The sequence below is a fragment of the Varanus komodoensis genome, unplaced genomic scaffold, assembly GCF_004798865.1.
Source record: "Varanus komodoensis strain SLA01 unplaced genomic scaffold, ASM479886v1 scaffold4, whole genome shotgun sequence".
NCBI classification, from domain to species: Eukaryota; Metazoa; Chordata; class Lepidosauria; order Squamata; family Varanidae; genus Varanus; species Varanus komodoensis.
The window spans coordinates 30,841,717-30,867,823 of NW_025335941.1; the positions used below are offsets into that span (position 1 = coordinate 30,841,717).

At 38.6% G+C, this 26,107-nt stretch overlaps 1 protein-coding gene across 4 annotated transcripts in view; it reads right to left on the reverse strand.

The window, feature by feature from the left end:
* Window positions 1-26,107, reverse strand: part of EPHA3 (EPH receptor A3) — a 239,559-nt gene that overhangs the window by 155,326 nt on the left and 58,126 nt on the right. For 3 of the 4 annotated variants that reach the window (XR_006415904.1, XM_044442162.1, XM_044442161.1), the window contains exon 3: window positions 5,443-6,103. Coding sequence is in view for 3 of the 4 variants with exons in the window: in XM_044442162.1 (XP_044298097.1) it covers window positions 5,443-6,103 (661 nt within the window). In the remaining variant the exon portion in view is untranslated. Of the gene's footprint in view, window positions 1-5,442; window positions 6,104-8,276; window positions 8,336-26,107 lie in introns of those variants that run through there. The other variant, XM_044442163.1, reaches the window with a different exon arrangement.

A 26,107-nucleotide genomic window follows, 5' to 3' on the forward strand; every position in this document is an offset into this window, starting at 1 on the left:
CTTCAAGTATGTTAACTTAGTCTGCAATTGGTCTGTTGTTAACACAATGTTTTAATAATAGAGCTATCAGGTTAGGAGTACAGCACACTCCGGCACAATTTCCACCCAAAACAAGCACAGTTAAAACTTGGCTTGCTTCATTCCTTGAATCAGATTCTGCTCCACTGATGCCTCACTGCAAAGTAACAGAGCAGTATCTTTGTGGGTGTGTGCATGTTTATGTGTGTGTGCAGCAGAGGATTATGTCTCAATCAGAGAGCTGTCCTGTTTACATTACCCAGTTTGTAAATTCAATAGATTTGAGTTACACTTAATGAAAACTTCCAAGCTGATACAAGTGTCTGTTTTAAACAGGGCATCTTTACAATTGTCCTGAAAAAATGACACAACATAAAAGCAACAGAATGGCTAAGGAAGAAAAATGTGTGTAATTATTTTAACAATACATCAGTATTCTAGAAACTTTTTTTTTCTATACCATAATCATCTATCGTGTTTGAAACCAGATGTTTCAATGCTGTGCTGGCAGGAAAGCACAACCTTCAAACTCAACTAAGAAACTTTCCAAATGTTCTTCACCTTCCTAACTGACCTATTTAAATTTGTCCGGGGATGTTATTGATTTATTACAGTGTTGATATCCTGCCCTTTCTGGATCTTTTTGCAATCGTACAACAAACTGCCTTGGGGATCTTTCTATGGTTGCAAAAAGATCAGTATTAGCAGATGAAAATATCAAAATGCATGGTGAGAACAATTTCTCTGCAACTACCTATGTTTCATTTATGTATGCTGGCTGCGAATTGTAGTCCAACACATCTGGACAGCACAGGTTAGAGGAGGCCATGGAGTCCATTGGAAGTGTGTATTTGAATCTAATTTTAAGTTCTGATTATCCAGACCTCCAAATGTCTCCCAAAGTTCTTTGGAAGTCTATATTACGATCCAGAATCTAGACTTTGCAGTTTATTTGTCTTGTTTGCTAATGTGATTTATTTTGCCTTGAACTCCACCTCCCCACCTCCCACCCCACTCCCACCAATAGGCTATGAATCCTTGTGTTTTCCCCTGCTCTACCTTCCTAATATATTCAGCTGGGCAGGCAAGTATTCATTATTCTTTCCGACCTTTAAGCAGTCAGATAGATATTTGTGGAAAAGAGATTTTTGAATAAGAATCCAAACACACTGACATATATTATGGGGTACCAAACATAACAGTATTTCATTTTATTATTTTTGCCTAATAATTTTATAATATTTTTGGAAAGTTGTCTAGGGTGTTAATTGTATCCATGTTACCTAAGCTCTGAAGACATGTGAAAAGATGGCAAGCCAGAAACGCTTGGACTTTTTGTTGTCCAAGAGGCAGAATGAACCCAGTAAAGCTTGACTAAGTGCCACAGAATGCTAAGACTGTGTTTTAATAAGGAGCTAAGTGACTGAGCTGGGCATTAAAAAATATGTCATAATAAAGCTATATCAGATTGTAAATTAATATCCAGTGGTGGGAAACAGTGAATGAAGCTTTGAAATTTTTAATAATGGCTTGGGCAATTTAAACATTTTCCCTAAAAGCATATCCTTATCTCAGTCTTTGATTTTTATGCAAAATTAGGTTGTCATCAGGAGGGATTGGGGGGAAATCCCACACAATTTAATTTTGAAAGCCAAAATGCTTGTGATCTTGATTACTTAAGGCTGTTATAAATCAAGAACAAATGTCCCACAAATGTTGAGTGAACACAAGAAAAAAAAGAACTATACTTAATATCCAAGTTTGTGTTGTATCACTCATTCTATACTAAGTTTCATCCATTGTCCTTAACCAGAACTAATCATAATGCCTGATTCTTAAAAAGAATTAAGAAGCCCAATTTCATCAAGTTATAAATCAATTGTATGAAACCCACCCCTTGATATCAAGAGTTCCCTTTTCATATTCTAAGGCTATTTCTTTATAACCTCTTTGTAAAGTTATTGATTTAATTGATTTATATTAGAGAATGTACTGTACAATCCTTATAGGGATGCATGTTAGCAAATACAAAAATTGATCAGTGTTCTTGAGACCTGTAGGAAAATTCCCCATAATAATGTACATCCTAGCAGTGAGTTATGATAACAATGTGTCTGCCAGGAGTGATTCTCACTGCATACCTGAGCTACTCACTAATAGTGTCTCATGGTGAATTTTTCATAACTGAATGTGATGTTTACACGCCCATTTCTTGCCTCTTCTGAATTCAGGAATATGGTTTAATCATCTTGACTTTCAGGGAGTTATCAGCATAGGAGAAACCATGCTGACCAGTCAAGAAGCATGTGAAAAACTGAACCTGGTTCTCAGCCTTCCGATTCCTGCTGTGTTACTGACGTCAACAGCAGGGAGGGGATTGGGTTACCAACTGCTTTTAAAGTGCCACTTAAATCACACCCCAGTGAAAATATTTGACAAATTTGGGTCTTGATAAAAGCTGTCAGGACAGCAGGGTGTTGTATGTAAAAACAGAGCATACCAGAACACCCTGTCACTTTTGTTAATGGCCTGCACATACAAAGCTCTCTTGATGAACAAATGGAATGGCAATCTAAAAACCAGGCCAATTCCACTGGATGCCGGGATCAGAGTCTGCTTTTAGATTTTACATTCATAGTCGCAAGTAATCTCTTGCTGACTGAAGCCAGCGGGGATTGCATGTATATGCAGCATGTAGAAAAAATAATTCATCCAATGGCATAAACATTTAGGTCAGAATATATAGCTCAGTTCTATGCAGAGTTTTTTCAGTAATGTTTGAGCAATAACTTTTGTTTGCTTATATGGGGCTGCATTTACAAAATGTATTTCCTTCTATTTCACTAAAATGAACTTTAACCTAGAAAAATGAACCTTGAACATTATTCTTTCCTCACATTTCCACATGAAGTCAGAGTGTAACTACAGAAGGCTAAAACTTTAAAACTCTCTGAAAAAGGAAGGTACCTGTAATATCTAAAATGTTGTGTCTTTATCTAATAACTGCTATTAGAAACAAAAAACAAAAACTGTAAAACAAAACAAAGGTTGTAGAATCATCTTCTTACAGTATGCTCCTAGTTTAGTAATTGCATAAATGACTTTTAAATAATGTTGGTTCAGGGTCCCACTCCAACTTAAAATTCTGGTGTGGGGTACAGGGGATTTTAACACTTTGTCTTCTCCTGCTGTCCCAGTCTGGATTGGGTCATCTATTCCTGCTTTTTGCATTGCAAGGGAAAAAATCCATTCACTTCAATGAGACATTTTTTTCCCTAATGCAAGTAGCTCAAAACCACAGCAAGGGACAACAGGTTGTGAACATGATTTGTAAGGAAAGGGCAAGACCAATACAAATATTGGTGAATTTCCAAGGTGGTTGGCTCAGCCATGTACATGAATGAAGAGAATGTCTGCAATTTTGGAAGAGAGGTGCAGAGAGGCAGGTTTGTGGCTGGACTGCTGTCCCAAAATCATTAACCTGTTGATCTCCACTGTCTGGCCAAATTTAAATAGGAAGAAGCAAGGAAATGACTGACATGACAACTGAAATTAGAAATGATTAACATGATCAGTTCTTGATCATATGCAGCCCAGTCCTCGGCAAGCTTATTCCTGCTGTGTGCAACAAGAGGCTTACTCTTATATAAGTGAGAGCCCAACTGTTGTTATATTTCAGGGCACAAGGGACAGTACATTGTAACTCATTTGGGCAGGAAAGAACCTTGGGGCAGCCCTGGAACAAGGATAATTTCTTCTACATTGATACATAGCTCAAAAGTGGGGAGGGCAGCTCTGCCTTTGGTTGCATGAATTAAAAAGAGGCTGTTAGATACGAGATACTCAAGGCCTCTGATCAAACTGCTGGTCTGCATGGCTTGTGGCGGCAGGCATTTGGGGGCAATATACTAGATGGGTCAATATGATGACTGATGAGACCCAAGAGTGCAGAAATCATAAATAGGGATGTCAGTCCCCATCCTGGCATGACACAGAGTGGGTATGATGTAATCCTGATAATTCAATGACCTCTGTCCCTCTAACAGGCATCTTATAGTAATCTGATCCTTCCAGGCTTCAGGTAGCTTCAACTAAATGTAAAAGTACAACAGTACATGCATCCAGATATTATCCATTCAAACAATATAACCTAAAAGAGACCTGCAAAGAGCAAATACCAAATTAAAATCAACAATAAAATGTATATGTTCTAGGTGAAAATATTAAAAATTCCTTGCTATTATATTTTGAAATATGTTATTTTTAAGAAATGGCTTGGTTTAAGACCATTATCTATGCTTCACTGAAAAACAACCAAATAATTAAGCTTATCAACTGAAACTTTTGTAGAAACCAATTTGGGACAAACATTAGTATGATCACAGACTATACTATTTATTGTGTAGTACTTGTTTCAGTGGACTGGGATAGAAGCAAATAATGCTCAGTGCTCCTGTAAGTAAAAGTTGTCAGTTTGGTTGTGTATAGAACCTCCCATAAGAAATGGCTGAGCATTGGAAAGAGACCTGGAAAATCAGGAAGCAAAGGCTCACAGATCCCATTGACAAAGGGATAAATGGAATAGTGTAGAATAGGCCACAGTTGAGAAGATGAACCTAAAGGGAGAGCAAGTAGAGAAAGATTCTAAGACAAAGGTTAGCAAAGATAGCAAAGGTTGGGAATTGAGGCTGATGAGGGGCTAATCTCAGTGGATGAGGGATTTGAAAAACTACTCAGCTGTTGACCCAGAGTAGCTGTATGCTATAGGGAAAGTGAAACATAAATTTTAGCATAGTTGATCAAGAAATAGGTGAGTAAAACAAGCATCTGAAGAAGAATGGGCAGTGAAAATGTGAGACTAAAGAGAGGAGCAATTTAGGAGTAAGCAGAAAAGCAAAATGCTATGTACATTGCCTAGTGCCAGAAATGTCTTTATATTATTGGTAGCGGTTAAGGGAGTTTTGGAGACTGTGCACTAGGGCATATGGTTACTAGGTGTAGGGTCTAGACAGGACTTCCTCAACCTGGGGCACTCCAGGTGTGTTGGAGCATAATTCATATCAGCCCCAGCCAATATGAGTAATGGTCAGCGATGATGGGAGCTTTAATTGAAAATACTTTGGAGACTTCTCTAGATTGCTAAGGACTCTCCTATTATTCCTTCTTATTTGGAGATGTAGGAAGGCAAGAAAATATATATTAGGAAAAAGAATAAATATATGATGGATGGCAGTGAGTCTAAATTTAATATACTAATTACAACCCACCAGCTAAAACTTTGGCTAAACACTCCTAGTTAGTAAAAGATTTTTAGGTACAAAAATTATTTCAAAACCATTGCAGGCCTACAGTCCCGTTTGCCTGCCAAAGCCCTTTAAAATAGAGCAACTCTGTTAACAAGCAGTGAAAAGGCAGAAACTTTACCTTGGCAGGCATAGGCCCTTTCCTCATAGCCTGCATTACACAAGCACTTCCCTATGGGAACTAGCCATTCTCCTTCTGTACTGCAGTACATCTTGGGAGGGTCTTCCTCTTTGGAATGATTCACGCAAGAGCCTCGGACTTCCACCAATGACTGAGAATCCATAGGAACTGTGTCTGGAAACATGGCCAGGTTCTTTACAGTGAAAGGGCACTTTTTAAAGTACACTCGCACAGATACTAAGGCAACGCATGCACCCACATCTTGGAAAGCCAAGTAAAATCCTTTCCTGCTCACAGGTCCCACTTCACGAACCTCTGTGTTGAGTTTAAGAATGCGATCTCCAAGATCCATTTGAGTGAAGCTCTCATCGGCAGCAATGGTATCGATCTTTGTAAACAGGTGTTCTCTAAACTTGACAGAATGGTCCTCATCAGACTCCATATAATACAAGTTAAAAGTCTCTTTGCAAGTGCCCAGAACCAGTGGGATGCTATTACAGTCCCGCAAGGTAAACTTGAGCTCCACATAGATCTTCTGAGCTGAGTTACGTGGTATCCAGTTTGTCCTCAGCCAATTGTTCTGACTGTGGTCCATGACATTGCAAACCTGGTACGTTCGGATTGGAGTATAGTTCTCATCGACACCACTTATTTCTTCCCACTGGAAACATAAATATAAAACAGTTATTTCAAAATCAAGGATAATAAGAAGCTAGGATCAGAAGGTACTTTGAGGTTTGCCCTTTGCTTCTGGCACATTGTGACTACTAAACCATTCTCATTATATATGAATACTGGGACTGAGGAAGGATGAGGGTGATGATACATAACATCTTGGAAAAAGAAAGGTTTGTGGACATTTTTCTGATTCTGTAGCGCGCACACACACTCATGGAAGCATTCATTGATCTGAACTTTTGTAAGTTAATAGATAATACCGATGCGATAAAATCTTGAGGATTTCTACCAAAATATCAATATTCCATTATATTTCTCAGCTGGCAAAGAAGGAATAAAATTCCTCTGATTTTTCCCATATTTCCAAATAAAATATAAATATTTCATTTAATATTACCTTCAAAATCTTGCAACTAGCAGTCCCTCAACCTACTCCCTACTTTTTCTTCTCATGAAACTATGCAAAATATTTGAGATGTTGTCGTTGTCATAGTCATTCTTGCCAATGAATGATCACACAGTACAAAGTACAAAAAGTAGCCATATTCAGTGTCTGAAAACCAACTCCCTCTAGCTGTTCAAATGTCTAATTTCCCTATCTCTTTTCCTAGCTACTAAAGTGTAGAAATGTATTTTCTCAATGTCTTCTTTTACCTCTAGCAAATATTGTAGTAATACCATCTCCTTATACACTCACAGTATAATTCAATACATATCTAACTTATAAGTAATGTAGAAATCACTTTGTAAGCACCACTGAATTACTTCTGTGTTCCATTGAGTGGGGATTCTCAATGAAAGCTTCAGATTTGTAAGAATGTTGGAACAAAAATTTATTTAGTTTTTTTTTTAAATGTAGTTTTTATTTTATGGTCATGGACCAGGAAGATTAAAACACAGTTAAAACAAGTACATTTTATGGAATGCATGGAGCAAAAATAAATTCAGCTTCTTTGAATGTGTATAGTATAGAAAGGTGATAAAGTTTCAGTAATTCCTTACTTTGGAATGAACACTGAACAATTTGTAATACTCAGTTGTAAAACACTTTCCCTCCTACTGTTCTTCTCTAACTGTGATACGAATACAAGGTACCCTTGAGGAAACGGCAGTTTTGACCATGACAAACAGAATAACAGAGGTGGAAAGGAAAGGAAGCAGAAACCTGGTGTAGCAAGCACAGTAACTTTGTGGTGGAAAAGAAAGCATCTACCTTTCTGCCACTGTTAACATGGGAGTTATGGCAGCGGCCATTACATTAGGTCGACAGGTTCTCATGGAGCTTTAAGTAAGGCTCATGAGATGGCAACAGTAAACAATAGTTCAATGACCAATAACAAAAAGGGTTTTTTTCTATATCCTTTGCCCATCAATGCTGGTTTCAGTCTAAAGCAGAGAAAACTCCTCCATCTCTAATCAATCAGTTTGGTCTCATATTACAGCTACCAAATTTTTAAAAAGGGAAAGCAAAACAAGCAAAACCCCCTGCCATCTTAAGTGCCTGTCATCCAAAAGGATTCAAAATTTACAGGACATTACAAGAGATAAGTGAAATACAGCAGGCATACTAACCTGTTAACTGAACTCCTAAAAATAAAAATGTTGCAATTATAAAGAATTAAGTATCATCAGAATAAATTGAAACTCCTTCCTGGTCCCACCTTCCATAAATCTACCAGTAATATGTGGAGCCTAATCAATATTAATTTTACTCTGCAGATGACTAGATCAGTCTGCTTCTGGTTGTTGTCAATTTTTCTTCTGTTTGTTCATGCATCCATTCTGTCTTATGTCTACAGAGTTAATCATCATCATCATCTTCATATAAGTTTTTATATAAAGTATTTTGAACATATTTTCTCTTAAAGAGAAAATATATAAACATAGTGAACATGAAGTAAATATTTGGCATGCGTTTTATCCTAAAATAAACATTTTAAAAATATTCTGGTATGTTTGTGAGGTGACAATTGTATCATAGAATTTATAAAAATATGAAATTCAGAGGATATCTACATTCTGATCCACAATCTCTTAGTATGGGAGACAATGATCAGGTCATCATCATGATTGCTATTTCACAGTGAATCTTTGAGCTAGTGAACCCACTTTTGAGATCTATTAAACCATAGTTCTAATAACAACAATCTACTAACCTCAATTATCTCACTCATGAGTGGATTACATTATTTTGCATGTTAAACTATAATGACAAAGATGTGTTGCAGAAATACAATCAGAAAAGTAAAACATCTGTTTTCTTTTTTAAAAACACACACATAAAATAGGAATTTTATCTGTTGTCCTGCAAACAATGTATTTGGATACTTTTTTTTAATAATTAGAAGCCTGTGCAGGTTTTAATTAGAAGACTAAGATCCAGTACTGAATTATGTGTAGTTCTCTACCTGCCTACTCAGAAGAAATCCTACTGAGCTGATAGATAAAATAGGTTCAAAATTGTAACATTAGATCTACCAATCTGAGTAAGTTACAGCTTGCTTAACTCAGTACTGATGGCTTTTACAGCATAAGCCTTATATAAGTAAATCCCATTGACTTCAGTGGGACCTATTTCCAGATATGTGATCATAGGATTGCAACTTTAGTTATGCAGAACATCTAAGGGTCAAACTGGTGATGTATACGTCCTTGCTAGCACACGTTATCAGGCAGATTGTGGGCGTATCTGTTGGTTGTTGTATTGCTTATTGTTTGTGCAACTATTTTTTACTTCTAACTTTGATGCCAGTTGAAAGCACAATGAATATAGTCAACTGGCATTCATCACACTATACCAGCTGTTGCTGTGGCAGGACCATAGAAATGACCTACCCACTATGAGACAGACAGACAGACTGCCTGTCTGAGTGGCTGGCTGCCCAGTCCTTGAAAAGTTCAATCGCATTTTCTATTTAGGATTTCAAGAGGAACAAGGGAATATATTCTAAAGCAACTGTTAAGTACTTGCAAACCACTGTTGCTCTTTGTATAATTTCATGTTTTGAGTTTAATTACAGTTTGCTTGTCTCTCTTGATATTAACCCATTTGTGCATTATTTATTGTCAGAGAGCAATTACACATGAGTATAAATCTAAACAGACATCCCATCTTAGCTTTCTAATACATTAAAACTAAATTTCACTTAGGGATAATTTATTATATCACCAGAAGCATCCACCATAATATAATGTGATTGACACAGAATAAAATACAACATACACCTTGCACACATTTGATAGATATTTACAGCATCTTTAGATCGGCCATGTTGACATAAGGAGATGAATATCAAGATATGAACTGCATGATAAACCAAACACAACCACTCTACATCCTGCAGAAAGGGAAGCAATGAGCTATTATCACTGCATTAATTTGTAATGAAGGCCAAATTATAGCAGAATTTCAGGCCATTTGCACAGAAAGCAAAACACCCAAACTATTGCTACATGCAAAACAAGGTCCAGATTGTATCTGTGACCGAGAGATTGTACTTCCATTTGTTTCCTATTCTGAGCCTTCACAAATAATTTTGTAATTTTGTATATTACAGCTTCTTATTATGTGGAGACATTCATTCATTATTGATAGGTCTTTTTATGAGACTTCATACCCTAGCAGTCCTTTCAATCATGTTGCCTCCTGGTACACAATGGAGACTATTTGATCAATTGGCCTGATGTACTAAGGAGACCACACTGTTTAAATGCTCCACTATCACAGCAGGTTTACGTGATTGCTGAACTCTAGACCATTTTTCCAGAGACATTTGAAAGGAGTTTAGACTGTCTCCCAAGCCAGATACAGCTTTGAAAATACAGTGGAGATACTTTCGAAATTATTCCCATCTGAATTTTTCTGCAGATTTTGGAGTTACCATTTATGTCTGCTTCTTTCTAAAGTTCCATCAATGCATTAGGAAATCTCCAATTTTCTGCTATTTTGGTTTTCAGGTTTTGTACAATGCATTGTGCATGCAGTTAGCAAACTTTCAAATTCTTCATTCATGTCTTCTTCCCACTTATATCCCCAGTGTGGCAATATACACTAATAAATAAAATTCATCACATTTTGACTGCATTATTTATTATTTTGAGAGGCCTTTCACTGATTCATATAGGCATCCATGCTCTTTCATTAAAAATACAATCTTGAAGGACATATACATAGCTAATTCTGTACCACAACAATAATTCTTCCTCATTCTATTCTATTCTCTTCTATCTTGGATGCATTATTGGATGGAAAATTGCATATAAACAAATAAATGCATTCTTTTGTGGGATATTTATCAACATGCCATTGTGCATGTAGACATTGGAAAAGCACCACCACAGAAGATATATGAAGTAATCGGTCATAGATACCATCATATCAATGCTAATTTTTGCAGTATTTCATCAATACAGAGTACTAAAGTACAGAAGAAATGATCTAAATGTGCACTTAGTAATCTCAAATTTTCTTTTAGAAATCTTCTTGGTTAAAACAGGTTTCAGGACTAGTTCAGGGACAAAGTATCTGCTTTGCATGCAAAATATCCCGGGTTCAATCTTTGGCATCTCTTGATAAGGTAGGAATAAGTCTTACTGAAAACTCTGGAGTCACTGCCAGTCAGAGCCAAATTTCATCTTATGATCGTGTATAGCTGAGGTGTGTTTTGTGTTTACTGTAGTGTATCCACATGTAATTTAAATCTACATCACAAGCCATCCACTCAGAGAGGGGAAGAGGAAATACTCCCTGAACCTGTTTTTCCCAAATTCCTTCCTGCTGCCAGGGATACTTTTTTCTAACCTGAAAACATTCTGGTCCTGATGCAAATGAAGAATGCACACAGTTACACTAAGTTAAAACAAGAGTGTTAAAATTTATTATATCTGCCAGAACTTGTACTCCGGAGTTGGAACAGCTTAATCTGTGGAGATTTCCAGAGCACAGCCTATTCCAGTTTTATTGGATGTGTTTCACTTTGGTACAGCTCAAGGATGTGTACAAGGTGCTTAGACAGGTATGTGCAACAGATGTACTGGATCTTTGCCCTCCTGGCTTATAAAAGCCAGCGAAGAAGGAATAAGCAGCTGGACCACTGAGGTGATTAATGCCTCTTTGTGAGAGGAAGAGGTCCCATGCTGCCTTAAAAAGGCACTGGTGAGACAGCTTCTGAAAAAAGTCCTTCCTTGACCTGGAATATCTGAAAAACTTTATCTTGGTAGCAAATATCCCTTTCCTGGTCAAGGATCTTGAGAGGGTGGTTGCCACCAACTCCAGGCACTCAAGAATGAGACTGATTATCTGGATCCATTTCAGTTCAGTTTCAGGCCTGGTTTTGACATGGAAACATCCTTGGTTGCCCTATGTGATGACCTATGCCATGAGCTTGTGTGCCATTCTAAAGAGTATGCCTAAGGTGATAACAGAAGGAACATGAACAGCTTATTTGTGATGTCACCTTCACATACTGAAGTAATCACCTGATAGCTGTAAATATTGCATGAAAAATTAATATATGAACTAATTCTATGCTTCCTTTGATGTCAAGGTTATCTTGTCATGTCAAGGATATTATGTATATCTGTATTCCACTTGCATATCCTTACATCTTATCCTAAACTGCCGTGTTTATTGGTATAACCGCCTCCTTCTAAGTTCTCATTGTAGCGCCTCTTTTTCTTATGATATGAATATATTTGTCAATTATTCTTAAATACTAAAGAGCAGCATAACTGGCTAGCTCTGCTTACTAGAAAATTGTAATTGATGTGCCGTTAAAACTAATCTGACTGAAAATAATCTGACACCTATGAAAAGAGATATGGCTTTTTAATTATGATAACTTCTTTTTCTTCTTAACAGAGACATATTTGGGTTAACCGAAAAACTTAGGCTGACATACTGATCTGTTGCCTGTACAAAGTTCTTTTGCACTTGCAACACAGAAATGAAATTGACAGTACCAGATAAGTAAATGTTCACCTACAGCAGGTCCTAGTCACATAAGCCTCATAAAATGAAATTCTTTCCAGAAAAAGTAGTGATGAGCTGGAATGCCTGAATGGATAATAATGGCAGAGGAATACTTTCCTCTAACAGCATATTTTGTGAAAACTATCATGTCCAATGCTAAATTGTCAGACTGAAACAATTTTCTCCACTCTAAAGTGGTGAATGTCTAGAAAAATATACTTGGAGGATAAACTACCCTTTCCCTATGGAGTAAATTAATCATCATTACAACAGTTGTCATACCATTGTTAGCTGGTATTATGGACTACTATCTCCTTCCCAGAGACCATTGTTAGGTATACTTAGAGCAACTATTTCATAAGGTGGTGAAGAAGTGATAAAGCCATCGCAGTGCAACAATTGCAATCAACACGTCTACATTCTGTAACAGGGTGAAACATCAGAATATGCTTCTGCACAGACTTGAAAAGGCAGACTGGCTGAGAACATGTGATTGGTTAAAATATATCCCCCCTGCTTTGGTTTATGTGGCACAGTTCCAAAAACCCCATTTCTAAGGTAAGATCCCAGTATGTTGTTGACACATCAAGAATTGCAGGAAGGGCAGGGTGTGAAAGGGTAAAGGGTGTCTGATGCCTTTCCCAACAAAGGATTCTTTTGAAGGAGGGCATACATTTATTCTAGCGCAAAATATTGGACCATTCGTTCATTAGAAGCTAAGAGTAGCTAGTCAAAAGGGAAAATATGGGCATGCATCTTCCAAGTTCATCACAAAGGAATGTACGCTAAAGTTTCAAAGAAAACTTAAATCTAACTAAATAGGTCAATAATTGACAATGGCTTTCTCTGTCTGCCTGTAGACTAGACTACATCACTTTTTATGCAAATTTATTTCAGTGCTGCTTACTTACACATCATACAATGTGATGAAGATATAGGTCTGTGAGTTTATGCTACTATTTCTTTATCAGTAAATGATTGAGGCCTACTTGCATGCACCCAGCCAACATATGCAACATGGAAGAGTCACTAGTTTGTCACAGCAGTGATCATCTTTGTCCATCACAAGTTAGGTACCAAAGTAGAATATTGTACATGGAGATGTGTAATCACTCACCGGTTTGTCCCCAAAGGACCTCAAGACTTCCACAGGCAGCTGCTCTTGTCCAGGGAGACAGAGCAATGACAACAAGTCTTTCAAGATCATGGAAAGTACATTGTTCCAGAGGAGATTCTGAGATCTGTATTCCCAGTCTCCAGTGGCAAAATTCATATTTGCTGCTGCCTGTACCTTTTGGGCTCCTGGGCTGAGGAAGGCAATGGAGAAGGGGCTCAAGAAAAATGGACTCAGGCACTAACAGTGACATTTGTCTCACTGAGATGACCTTTTCAAATTCTCACGACATCAAACAACATAAAGAGTATTCTGTTTGCTTCAAGTTTCTATCCAGAGTTGGAACATCAATCCAAGTTTTCTACAATGAAATCTACTCATCAGAACACATCATTATGTACATATTTTCTTATATGTTTTACTAAAAACCTATTTTGATCATTAAACTATGAAGTATGTTGGTACTGGAACAATTATAATAAAACACCTAGCAGATTACCCAATATAAAACTGTAATCACAGTGGTTTAACCGAAGAACCGCTTTAGACTCTATTTGTCTCCATCATGGTACAATAGGAATAAAGACTGGAATCCCTCCACTCCTCAGCTGAATTGCAAAGAGGGGTCTGTTCATGCCACAATCCAGATAAAAACAGGAACCTCTCCATTGCCCAATACAGGTGTCCCAGCTGGCATCCACATTGTTGTGCGCAGACCCAAGGAAGTTTAAACTCCCCATCCAGAATGCCACAATGTGAATAAACATGTTTTTCTCAGCTGATTTACATGGAAGAGGTTGCCTGGAAAGATGTTGGGAGATGGGGTGGGAAAGGTAGAGAATAAATGGGTTTGAAAATGTGGGGAAGCAGTGGCTCCACTCCCTTGGAAGAGTGACCCTGCCTGCTGTTGGTAAGAGCACCCCAATGCCCTGGCACAGGGCCAATTCAACCCTCAGGCCAAAAGTGGTTTCCTACCCATTGTAGATAATCAGACAAAATGGTAAATATTAACAGCTGTTAAAAGTGTTTTAAACACTCTCAGGTCTTTAAAAAGAGGCAGGCACAGCTCCTATTAATTTTTAATATAAATATTTGTTTTAAACAGATATTTTTTAATTCAGAAATGTAAACCATATTTTAAAACATATAGTTCTTTGAAACAGGATTATACACTTGCTTTGACTTGACAGTATGACTTACTTCCAATTATCCCCATACTCATCTCAGACTTCTGTTCAGAAAGCAATTGGAAACAAAATGTAGCCTGAACTTAACTGAACCTGACACATTCATAGAAAGCATACTGCGAACATGCGGCTCAGAAAATATCAGAAGAAAAATGCCAATCGGATGGGAAGATATTGATATAATATGAAGATTGCTGCATGTGTTAACAAGCTCCAGATACACAGTTGGAGGTAGACATATCATCACTTAATCCAAGTCGGCAATGGTGGAGGGGCTGGGAGAATTTCAGGGCATTCTTGTTGTCAATGTAATTACTTTACATCGCTTTGTGAACTCACTCAGGCTATAGAAGCATCACTGTAAAGAGCATTTGATAACATTCAGAATTGTGACTGCTTCCACTCTATTTGATAGCATTCGATAGAATTTTATCTGGAGTAACTGGAGTTGTGGGGGATACAGTCTTATCTATATTTCTCTGGCTTTTGACATCTATTTGCTCAATTCTCTTATACAAAATGGTACTTTAATCCCAAAGGGACTCTCACATTACAGATACCTTGCATGAGAAAATCATGATTTTCCTAGCTAAATACAAGGGGACAGATCATATCACTTTTGGTTGCCAGGCAATTGTCCTAACAAATGGTAAACAAAAAAAAACACAGAACTCTTTAACACAGTGACTCTGAAATGCTGTATCGTGACCCAACAGAGGGGTGCAAATGCCTTCTATATGAGCTGCCAGGCAGCCTGCCATGAATGCGGAGGACAATGCTGTGCAAGGATCTAATGAATACAAGTTGTTAGGGTCAAAGGTGAAGACAACAGGTGGGCACCTCAAGCCAAGATCAAGAACAGATGGATCAGTTTTGTTCCACGGGTAGAGAAACACAGGCCTTTGTGGCGATGAACACTAATCAATAATATGCCTGTGTTCACAACACATGAACCTAAAAAGATTCTAATCAGCACTGCTTATTTTTATCACTAGATAATTCTGAAGACATCTACAATTCCACTCCAAAAACACTTTGGGGCAGTGAGCTGCTGCTTCATGGGAGATTTTCAGCTCCCTTTTCAAAAAGCAACCTGCTGTACCTTTGCAAAGACCCACCAAAGTGGCATCCCATGAAATGGGATGCATCCCTTCCAGAAAGAAATGTTGTCTCTTGTGTGCACACTTCCCACATACAAATGGGATGGAGAGGGTCTCCTGCCAAAAGATTTCCCATTTTTTTGTTTAAGTTTTCTGAAGAGTGCTACAATGGTGATGTGTCACGAAAAGGAAAATGACTTTAATTTCATTCATTCCTTGTTCTTTTTAATGAGGTTAATTTTATGGCACATTTGTGCATGTGGTTCTAACATATTACTTATATCAAGGCAATATTAAAATTTGCAGTACTCAAGAAAGCTTCCAATCCATCTAAATTAAGCCATTGATTAGTGGGGAATGTATGTCAGAAATACATAAGAACGGAATGACTGTGTGACATCAAAAATGTTCACAATTCAGAATGGTTGTAAATGGTGAATTTGAAAAATCTTAGCCTTTGACATCCTTCTTGTCTGCAACTAAGATGCAGAATGTAGTTACATCAAACATGCGCGTAATATATAATTTCTTTAGTTTACCCCGCTTTCAAATTGAAAATACACAATGGAATTCCTTACACAATTCTCAAATGAGTACATATTTTTTTATTGTCATTTAAACAGCATTGAATGTACGGTGAAATTCCTTAAAGCTGTCCTGAAATAAAACTGTTAAAAAGCACCAGCTGGCTGTATCAGTAATGGCTTGCTTCCAGGTTTCAAATGTCTTATTTATATACAATGGAATTCTGCCGGCTGTTTAATATTTAGGGCTAATAAATATAATCAGAAGTTCTATGACTAAAGAACCACAAATGCAAATATGTTCCAAAATCTTTCCCGACTGCAAATTGAAATGGATCTTAGATCCCCTGTACATGCTCAATCAGTAACTAAGTCTCCATTTGTGTACTTGTGCAAATTTAACATGGGTCAGGAATTACATAATCTAAGGCCACGTATACACAGATCACAAAGGATGGAAGAGTTCACACAAGAGAAGAGAAGAGAAGAGAAGAGAAGAGAAGAGAAGAGAAGAGAAGAGAAGAGGCCATTAATTTGTTTTGGCAAACCATAAAGAGATGCTTCATATTACAAATGCAGCAACCCTTTCTCCACACTCGTTCATATAACACATCCCAGCACCACCACCACTACTTATTCAAAGAGCAGCCTTAAAACCCCCCATGTCTAGATCTATTATGGCAGCAGAAAGCAGAATCACCACACACTGCCAGATTCCTCATATTTTCCCATGCCTTAGATTGGCTAAAATTGATCTGTATAGCCTAATCTGACAGACACCATATAGGGTAGTAAATGGATAGTGAGGATGGCCCTACAACTTTAATGGAGACCTATCAAACAATGATGAACAAATAAATGAAAAGTGTGGTGCATGTTTAAGGGTAGGAGAGGAACAACAGACAATGGGAACAACAAAAATATATACTTGCTTCTGTTGAAAATATTAGGCTGTCCACCTAACAAGTCTGGATTAGGGACTTTCTTAAACAGTGTGGGTTCTATCCCATTGTATAAAGGAAGCACTGCCTAAATTTGGGGAGAAGAAACTTGAAGAACATCACTTGTACAAAATTCTTCTTCCTGGGTTTTGATACTCTCCCCTTGCACTGCAGTCCTGTGCAACATAGTCCACATTGCTTAGGAGGTCCACCTAACTCATTGTAGAGACCCCAACCTTCTTTAGAAGCTTATGAAACCATTGGGTACAACTACAGCAACAAGCATCTGAGAAGCTTTAAAAGGAAGTTTAATGGTCTGTTGATCACACTTCACCAACTTAAAAGCTTTTCTGGGTAAGCAGGGAGGAAAGAATAAAATTTATACTTTTCCCAAATGTAAAGTTATTCTGTAACAGAGATGATTCCAGAATGTAGAGAAAGTTGCTAGACACTGCAGGCTAGGCTGGCAAGATTAATCAGCATATCTGAATTTTTTACACATATGGAAAAGGGAAGTAAGCTATTATTACACATTGATAAAGAAAAGGGACTGAATGGACATAAGTTTGGAGAATGGGGTGAATTTTCAGTTTTTGATGGTACATCAAGGAGTAAGAGAAATAAACTATATTTGACTGAGTTCTTAAGTAGAATTAATAATGTGTAAAGTAATTTGGAATCCATACCTCTTCTGTCCTCTGAAACAGCCTTGTGAGTTTTTCTTTTTTATCTGGAGAAACTAAAATATGAACTTCAGAGCCCCCATCACATGCTCTAAGTGCACAAAATTTGAATGTGGTTGGAGTGGGATGGTTATCTCAGCAACCAGCCCTATTCCAACTTGAGCATAGGAATGGTTGCTGAGACCCTGCATCTCCCACTATCCCCCTCCATGCATGCTAATCCCATGTTTTGAACATATGGAGGACTTATGGCTCAGGGCCTAACTAGATGTTCTAGGAAATATGTAATTCTTGATAACACATTTCTCTCTTAGTGTTTCCATCAATAATATCCATTTAAAAAAGGAGATAAGATTCCATTTTGTTTTGCATTTCCCTGTCCCACTTCATTTCTTCATTAGAAGCATGGAGCTGCATCCTGCCTTCCTGTGAGTGTAGTTCTGCACAAAAAATGCTCCTGCTGGTAGAAGGGAAAGAGACAGTTCTCACTCATTCTTCTTTCCATGTGCAACTTCCTATGCTACAAGAAAAAAAACTCCCAGAGCAGTGTGGGAAATGGTCCTGCAGCTGCAGGGCAATGGGAGAATCAATTAAACTAATTTGTCTTTCTCCACTCCCACTTCTTACTGAGTAGGGAACCAGAATTTTGGTGCCTTCTGTTAATGGAAAGTACCGTTCCATTCATGGAAGGACAGACTGAGTTCAACCCACTATACATTTACTCTACTACATGTTCCTTTGAGAGATGTTATCTGAGAGAGGCAGGTCAGTACAAACCACAATTCTACCTTACCACCAGCTAGGAATTGAATCCAGGTCCCTAAAGTACCTGTTCACTAGCATTGCAACAGTTGGTACCACCACCACCACCACCACCACCACCACCACTATTAATTTTATTTCTATACTTCCCAACAGCTGAAGTTCTCCAGGTGATTTACAACAGCAGCTCAAACACAGGGAATAATAAACATATCATAAAAATCACCAAACAAAATTCAAAAGTCAGATTCAAAACAATTGGATAAAGCTACAACAATGTATACAAATTAAATCAAAAAGCCCAGTTAAGTACATAACATAATCCCCAAAATAACAGTAGCCTAATGGGAGTGCCTGGATATAGAGCTTGTACCATAAGTGGAAGGTCACCAACAAAAAGGCCTTTCTTGTTGCCACTAGTTCGTCAGAGAGAGCACTCAGAAGAAAGCCCCAGATTTTGATTGTACAATTGTACATGGATATAATGTAAATCCCTCTCTCACTCCCCCCCCCCGTGTGTGTGTGTGTGTGTGTGTGTGTGTGTGTGTGTGTGTGTAAAAATCTGGACTCACTAAGTATTGTAACAAGGTAAAAAAAAAATGAACTGAACACCAGAGATTTTTTTTCCCTTCACTAACACACAGCTCTAAACAAAACTGTAACCCTGCTGGGAGTGTGTTTCTACAAGTGTGTTTAACTCTTTCTTCTGTGTTTGAGCCTGCACAAGGGAGTACTGGGGGAAGAGAAAGCCACACAAAGATTTCATTGTTTGACTTTTTGATGAATTGAACCTCCCCGGCAAAACTACAGACATCACAAGATTCGAATGAAAGTCTCTATTTGCACACCAGCCAGACTTCTTGTAGGCAATCATGCACTCTTCCATAATGGCCTGCCTATGACCTCAGCAGCAGAACAAGAACGTTCCTCCAAGGACAGGAGGTGGGTTAACCTTCAGACTGTCTTCGTCTCCTGGGACCTCCTTGGCCAAAGGTTAGCCTGTGAGTTACTACATGTCAAATTATTTGTGTTTCTGATAAAGACGACTCAATCTCAGGGGCCTGAGACAAGACCACCAAATTCATTTGATTTGAATTAAAGTCTCAGATATCAGGAGCTAGCCCTGGTTACTGCAAGATAAGAATGTTTTAATGCATGGTGGATTTTTTGCATAATTCTCTCTCTCTCTCTCTCTCTCTCTCTCTCTCTCTCTCTCTCTCTCTGTGTGTGTGTGTGTGTGTGTGTGTGTGTGTGTGTGAGAGAGATATTGCAAATCTTGTTTCCAAGTAAATCCAAGGCCCAAAACAATATGACCTACCTCTCAACCTCAACACCTCCTTAATAGAGTGATGTGGCTCCGTTACATCATAGCTTCTGGCTGTATAGTATCTTAATTTCCACCACTGAATTTAATGGAGTGATGATGGTGGGAGAAGATTGAGGCTAGGGAACCTGCCAATTCTTCTCTAGCTTGATTTTTAATCGGAGCCAGAGAGAAATTTAGGATTTTTCCTTTAACAGGACTCCAAGTTTTGCCTGTGCTTGGCTCCAGAAGCATTTGTCATCATCCCTAGTCTTGGAATGTATGACATTGTGAAAAGATCGTATATGCTTTCTTTCATCTCTGAGAGCCATGTGGTGTCCATGTGAAATCCATGCTCAGTCTCTGCTCATATACTTGTAGCTTAGTACTCAAGCATCAGAGCTCAATTGGAGAAATGTTTTTGGCACAATTGGACTATGTTATCGAGAAACAGTGAAAAGAAGATGCATATACATCTTGTACATCTTCTTTCCATAATTCTAAGTAAAGCTCAAAGAGAAACTTTCATGTTTTCATTTGAGAAGGCAAGCGCGTTGTAGGTGCTTGTCCCGCTCATGCATCAGCTTCTGACAGTTGAGCTGAGACAGTGGCCTGTGCTTGGTTCCGCTTCCAGAATTACCCTCCTTCAGCAATTTTATGCAGACCTCATTGCAAAGATCACTGTTTGCTATAAAGACCTGGGGATCTGCCTCACCACCTAATTCTAGAGCCAGAGCTCCAGGACTGCACCTCCCACGGCCTGACAGTAACAGGAGCTGGTGAAATGACATTTCTAACATTTCTGGTCTAGTATTCTAATGCAAGGATAGCCCACTGAATTTCTCTTGCACTTTGTTCTGACTCATGTCTATATCAGACTGTTAGCTCCCCACTCCCTAGGGGCAGGTCTTCAGGCATGAAAATGGTGTGCATGTTGTCATGCACATTTTTCCAATTGCACACCTGCAGTTTAAAAATGTACGGATTTTCTCTCATAGACGAAAAAGTACTTTTTCAAAAGGACTCTTTTTCACACTCGTTTTAGAAATGTTTACAATTTTCTTTTCTTTTTGGTTCTACAAATTGTATTGGATATGTACACATTTTGATTGTGAAATGCCTGTCTCTGCACCAGGTTGTAGCACATTCTGCTGGTAAATTCTGTTCAAAAATGAAATGAAATGAATTGCTCATACATCCATGCTGCATATTTCCCTGCTCTCGAGCTAGCGATATTGCCAATAACACCGGAGCATGAGGCGTTGAGAGACAGTATTTATGCTGAACTTCAACTACAACTGGTCCACTGGGACTTCTCATTTACTGGTTTTCTGTCTGGGGTCATCTATCACCACTTTCTTTGTCATGCGACAAGGGTGGCATGTGTACAATTTTATTGGGGAGGGTTTGCAAGGTGAGAGCACAACAACAGCCTGTTTGTCAGTACTCAGGAGTATGTCTGAATAAGTCAGTCCAGCTGTCATGTTAATTAAGCATTGTTTGGTTTGCAGTTGCTTTGTTGGTTCTCACCATAAACAATCAAATAAAGCGTAGGCATGAAAAAGATAGTGCCTATGAAACATGCCAGTTGGTAGATTCTGAGTATGATTTTGAGCTTGATTTGAAGAATGGTTATTGCATTTGCTCCACAGAAGATAACACACAGAGCAAAAAGTCAATGGATTCGCAGCTCCTTGCAAAAGAGCCTGCAAGCTTAAAACTGGATTTGGTTTTTCAAGACTGGGTGACTGATTAAATGTACTTTATTTAGTGTCTCTTCCAAATATTGTCGGACTTCAACAATCATAAGCCTCAGACAGCATGGTCAATGGTAAGATTAGGGGAATTGTAGTCCAAGACTATCTGAAGGACCATTGATCTCCCAACCTCTGCTCCAAAATCTTATGACATACTTAGCATGAGTGGATTTTCAACTTCAAACTGAAAGCACCTTTATGCATCTCCATGAATGTCTAAGAATCATATTTTCCAAAAGGTCTGGCTGTGCTGTTTGTAGTGAGGTTGCAGTGTTCAGTTTTACTTTCTGTTACTTAAAGCAGTTTGTGTGTGTGAGAGAGAGAGGGAGAGAGACAGATAGACAGAGAGAGAGAGAGAATATATAACCAAGTTCATTCATTTTAGACCACATATTTCCTGTACGGCAATAGATTTTAAAAACCAGACACACTAATATTAAGAGCCAGTCGTAGCTGCACTCTGGATGCATGTCCACATCTGTATACATGGCTGCATTAAAAAGCACAAATGGAAAGTGTGCACAGAATTTTGTCCGAACTGGTATGTTTGAGGGCCATTTGCTTGTTTTGTTTTCCATTTTCAAAAGAAAAACCAAGCCTACCAACTATAAAATATAAAGTAAGAACCAGCCATCACTTTTATGTATCTTCAGTCATGTCTTCTGAACTCTCTGGTGCTTTGATTTTTGAATTTGTGAACATTCTAAGTATTTTACATACTACTTTAATAAATAAAACCGTATCTTTTGAGTGTGCTAATTACATCTTTTTTAAGCCTAGGGTTCCCCCTGTCAAAAAAGTATCATGTTCCTTAACAAACTGCAGATTTTAAAGATTTGAGCATAGCATATTGTTATTATTTCTAATTTTAATGTCAAATAATTTACACTTGTGATTCATTTCAAATGTACTTTTCCCCTTTCTTCTGTTGGTCCATTAATGAAAGCCGTACAACTATTCCACAGCACTATGCCAAGATAAGAAAATAGCATCTATATATTTTCACCATGTTTTACAATTAAGACCTTCTAGATTGTTTGGAAGAATATATAAATGCCTTTTCAGACTGGGCCATTTTTTAGACAGCCACAATAGGAATTCATGCTCAGCCCATAAACAATGAACTGTATCCAAAGGTTCCTTGTACTAGTAGGATTATTCTGAGTGCTCTGACCAGTGAGGCAGGGTAGAGAAGGGCAATTAGGTACCAGCACCATCTTCATATTGTTCTGGAGGATTCTCCAACCCTGCAGAACAGATTTCTGGGTAGAAAATTCCAGGCTAGGGAAGATGTCTGAGAGATCAGAAGTCTTTCAGGTATGTAGGGAGCCCTTTCATCTGTGGAAGGCAAAGTCTGTATAATTGTCCCTGTGTAAAAACAACAAGTACAGGACGGAACAATTGGAATCACTTTGCTGACCTGAACTGACAATATGTAATGCTCAGCATCCATTTCTTGTCTTTGGATGATTATGAAGGTTAGCATGAGTGTTTGAAAACTATCTGGAAACATGATTGAAACAAAACAAGCAAGTGACTGCCATTTATATCAGGTTCTCATGAAACCAAAGCAGCAACCAAAGACTTATTGTGCTACCTCCAGCCCAAAGACCAAATTCTCTTTTGGAATAACTTTTGCGGAGCACACTTCAGTGTGGCTGGACCAAATGCAAAAGGTATAGGTGGAAACAATATAAGTATATTTAAGCCCAAAACTCCTCTGGTCATACCTGTCTTAGGACAGGCATTTCATCTTTTCAAAACATTGTGGGGATCATGAGGCACTGTACCAAACCAAACCAAACCAAACAACCCAAACCGAGAACCAATCAGTGATGCAGAAAAAATGCTGGGGGCAAGAAAAGAGAACATGGTCATCTTAAAAATTCCAGGGGCAGATATGGCATCTAGACTTGAGTTTCAGCACCCCGATTTATAGTATATACATTATTAATTTCTCCAAGCTCTAATTCGTATGTAGCCAAACTGCCCAATCCATGTGCAAAAGGGTGGTGTAAGGAGACTTCAGAGAATTCCATGAATTGCAGAAGCATAATGATGGATGGATGGAGAACAAATGCAGACTCCATATTCTGCTGTGCGTTTTCCATTGGGCTAGGGGTGCAGAAAACCTTTGAGAGGAAAAATGGAACAAAGATTGCTGAAAAAGGCACAGCCGACTGAAATATGACACTCTGCAACATGCTTTTGCTGGTCCTTTGCATGAGGAATCTGACAAAGTTACATGGAAATACAAAGAGGGGATACAAGGAAACTTAAATCACACAAACAGATAACAAGCTGTTTTTATTCTGATTGTGCACAAATAAATGAACTGTTGCAAGTTGCATAATATCCTGTCCACCAGCAAGTCTTACATTTGAACTGGAACCAGATAACAGTCAGGTACTGTAACCTTGTGGCTTTATTATCCCTTACCAGGTGTTAGGAGTACAAAGCCCATCAAGTTAAATACTTTTGGGAGCAATGCAAAAGCCAGGAAAGCTAGAGGACCATAAGGGCCAATCGTCATTTCCCCATCCCCAGTCTTTGGCTAATTTTGCTAGATTGGCTTTTCAGTTGGTCTAGTGATTGTATTTTGGAGGGGAAGGGAAGAAGCCATGAGAAGGCTCAGGATCTTGGCTGGTCCAATCCAATCTCTTCCCTTCTCATCCACCACAATGCCAACTTTTCCTTCTCCTCTCTAGTCACCCTTTCAATCTCAGAGGGCAGCTGTAGAGTTCTTTCCATCCTGGCTTTGAGGAAGGTAGACCTAGGTGTCCCTTTCCAAGGGTGGAGGGCTGTCTGTGACCTTGGAAAGGTTTTTCCAAGACATCTTATGGTTCCTGGGATAGTTTCCAGGGACCATAGGATCTCTTTATTAAAGAGGTATTAATGATTAAAGATATGCCAAAAAGGCATCACGATCAGTTTGGGCACTCGATTAATCTACATCACAGGGTTGTTGTGGGGATCAACTGGAGAGGAGGAAGATATTTTGGGGAAGCTGGGAAAAGGGTAGGATAAGAATGCAATAATACATAAGATAAAGTATTTGTTAAGCATGATGAACAGATTTCTTTTCATGTAAGTGTCTATTAAAAAAAACTCTCATGATTAGAACAAAACTAATGTTATTAAACTTCCATAGTTTTATTGCAAAAGACTGTCTTTCTCAGTGCCTACTTATTTAAATCCATTCACTTTTAAAATACTAATAATATCCCAGTCTCTACTTTTAGCTCTTGCTGTCCTCTTGTTTCTTCCTTTTCCTTGACCCAATAACCACATTTTTAGGAAAAAATAACAGTACCCATCAGCTTTATAATGATATGAACCATTCGCATCCCCTTCTGCCTGGGAAGGCTTTCAGTACACTTTGCATAAATAGGACTCTAACAGCCTTGCAATTATTAGTAATTTGAATCAAGTGACCACTGCAAAGGTTAAACTTGGGAGTAAAGAAAGAGCAGCATCTAATTAATATGTCAGAAAGGTACTCGTCTCCTCCAAAAGAGTTAATGAAGCTTACAGGAGACACATGTGTGCCTTTTGTAGCCAGAACCAATGTAGCTTGTTTTAGGTTTCAATGTGTGTGAGGTGCTGGCCAGTTGGCCACCACCTGGTGGCTGGTGCCAGTATCTTCCCCTCCCACTTCCCAGCCTTCAATGACAAGCTGCTGCTATTAAGCAAGGAGTAAAGGTCTGATAGTGTTTGATTCCACAATAGGCCTCTGACAACTGAATAAAGGATGGAGCTACAGGATGAATAGAGAGATTTCTCCATTTAGTCATGATGCTAGTGACAACAAAGAGCCATCCTCTGCATCACTGTGGCCATTAACATTTATAACAAGATGCTAATAACCTGCAAGCTAGCTATTAAGTCATGCCATTGATTGCAAATGGACTTGGGAGTTTAAACACGGTATTGAGGCGGGGGTGGGGGGATAAGGGCAGTGTGGGATAGTACAAAGCTGACAGAACAAAGCAGCAGCCTGGGTTTCGTTCTCCTACTTCATTCCATGTAGGAAAAACCGTTGGTCAACCTCATCTCATTATCTGCTTTTGCTTCAGGTCTTGCAATAACCCTGTGCATGCTTATTATGCATGTCTGTCTTAGATCACCAAGTAGAAATCAATGCAACCATGAGGGTTTTGTATTCCACCCTTTTCTTCCAGCAAGGGTATAATAGTGCAACCCAAAGGAAGGGCATCGCTGAATGCCAGGTCTCGAACACTGTTGCACTGCTGCCTAGCCTACCCATCCATGCATGTTCGCACACTTGTAAGCTGCACAGCTCTTCTTCACAATGCAGAAAAAAAGAATGTGCTTCATAGATGGTGTTAACAGTCACAAGCTGAGATTCTGGCACTGGAACCCAGTCTCTTTACACCCTAAATCACCTGATGACTATCAAATGAAGCAAAATGCTGGTGTGGTTTCTGCTGCTTGGCAGCACTATCACAGCAGATGGCTGGAAGATATACTGCAGCGTTCACACCCGATGGGGGCGGAAACCAATGAACATTATATAACTCAAGTCTCTACCTGGACTCTGAAAAGCACTATGCATGGTGAGAAGCCACTTCCTGTTTGGAAATATCCTGCTGAAGCTACAACATACCCGGTCATAGCCCCAGCA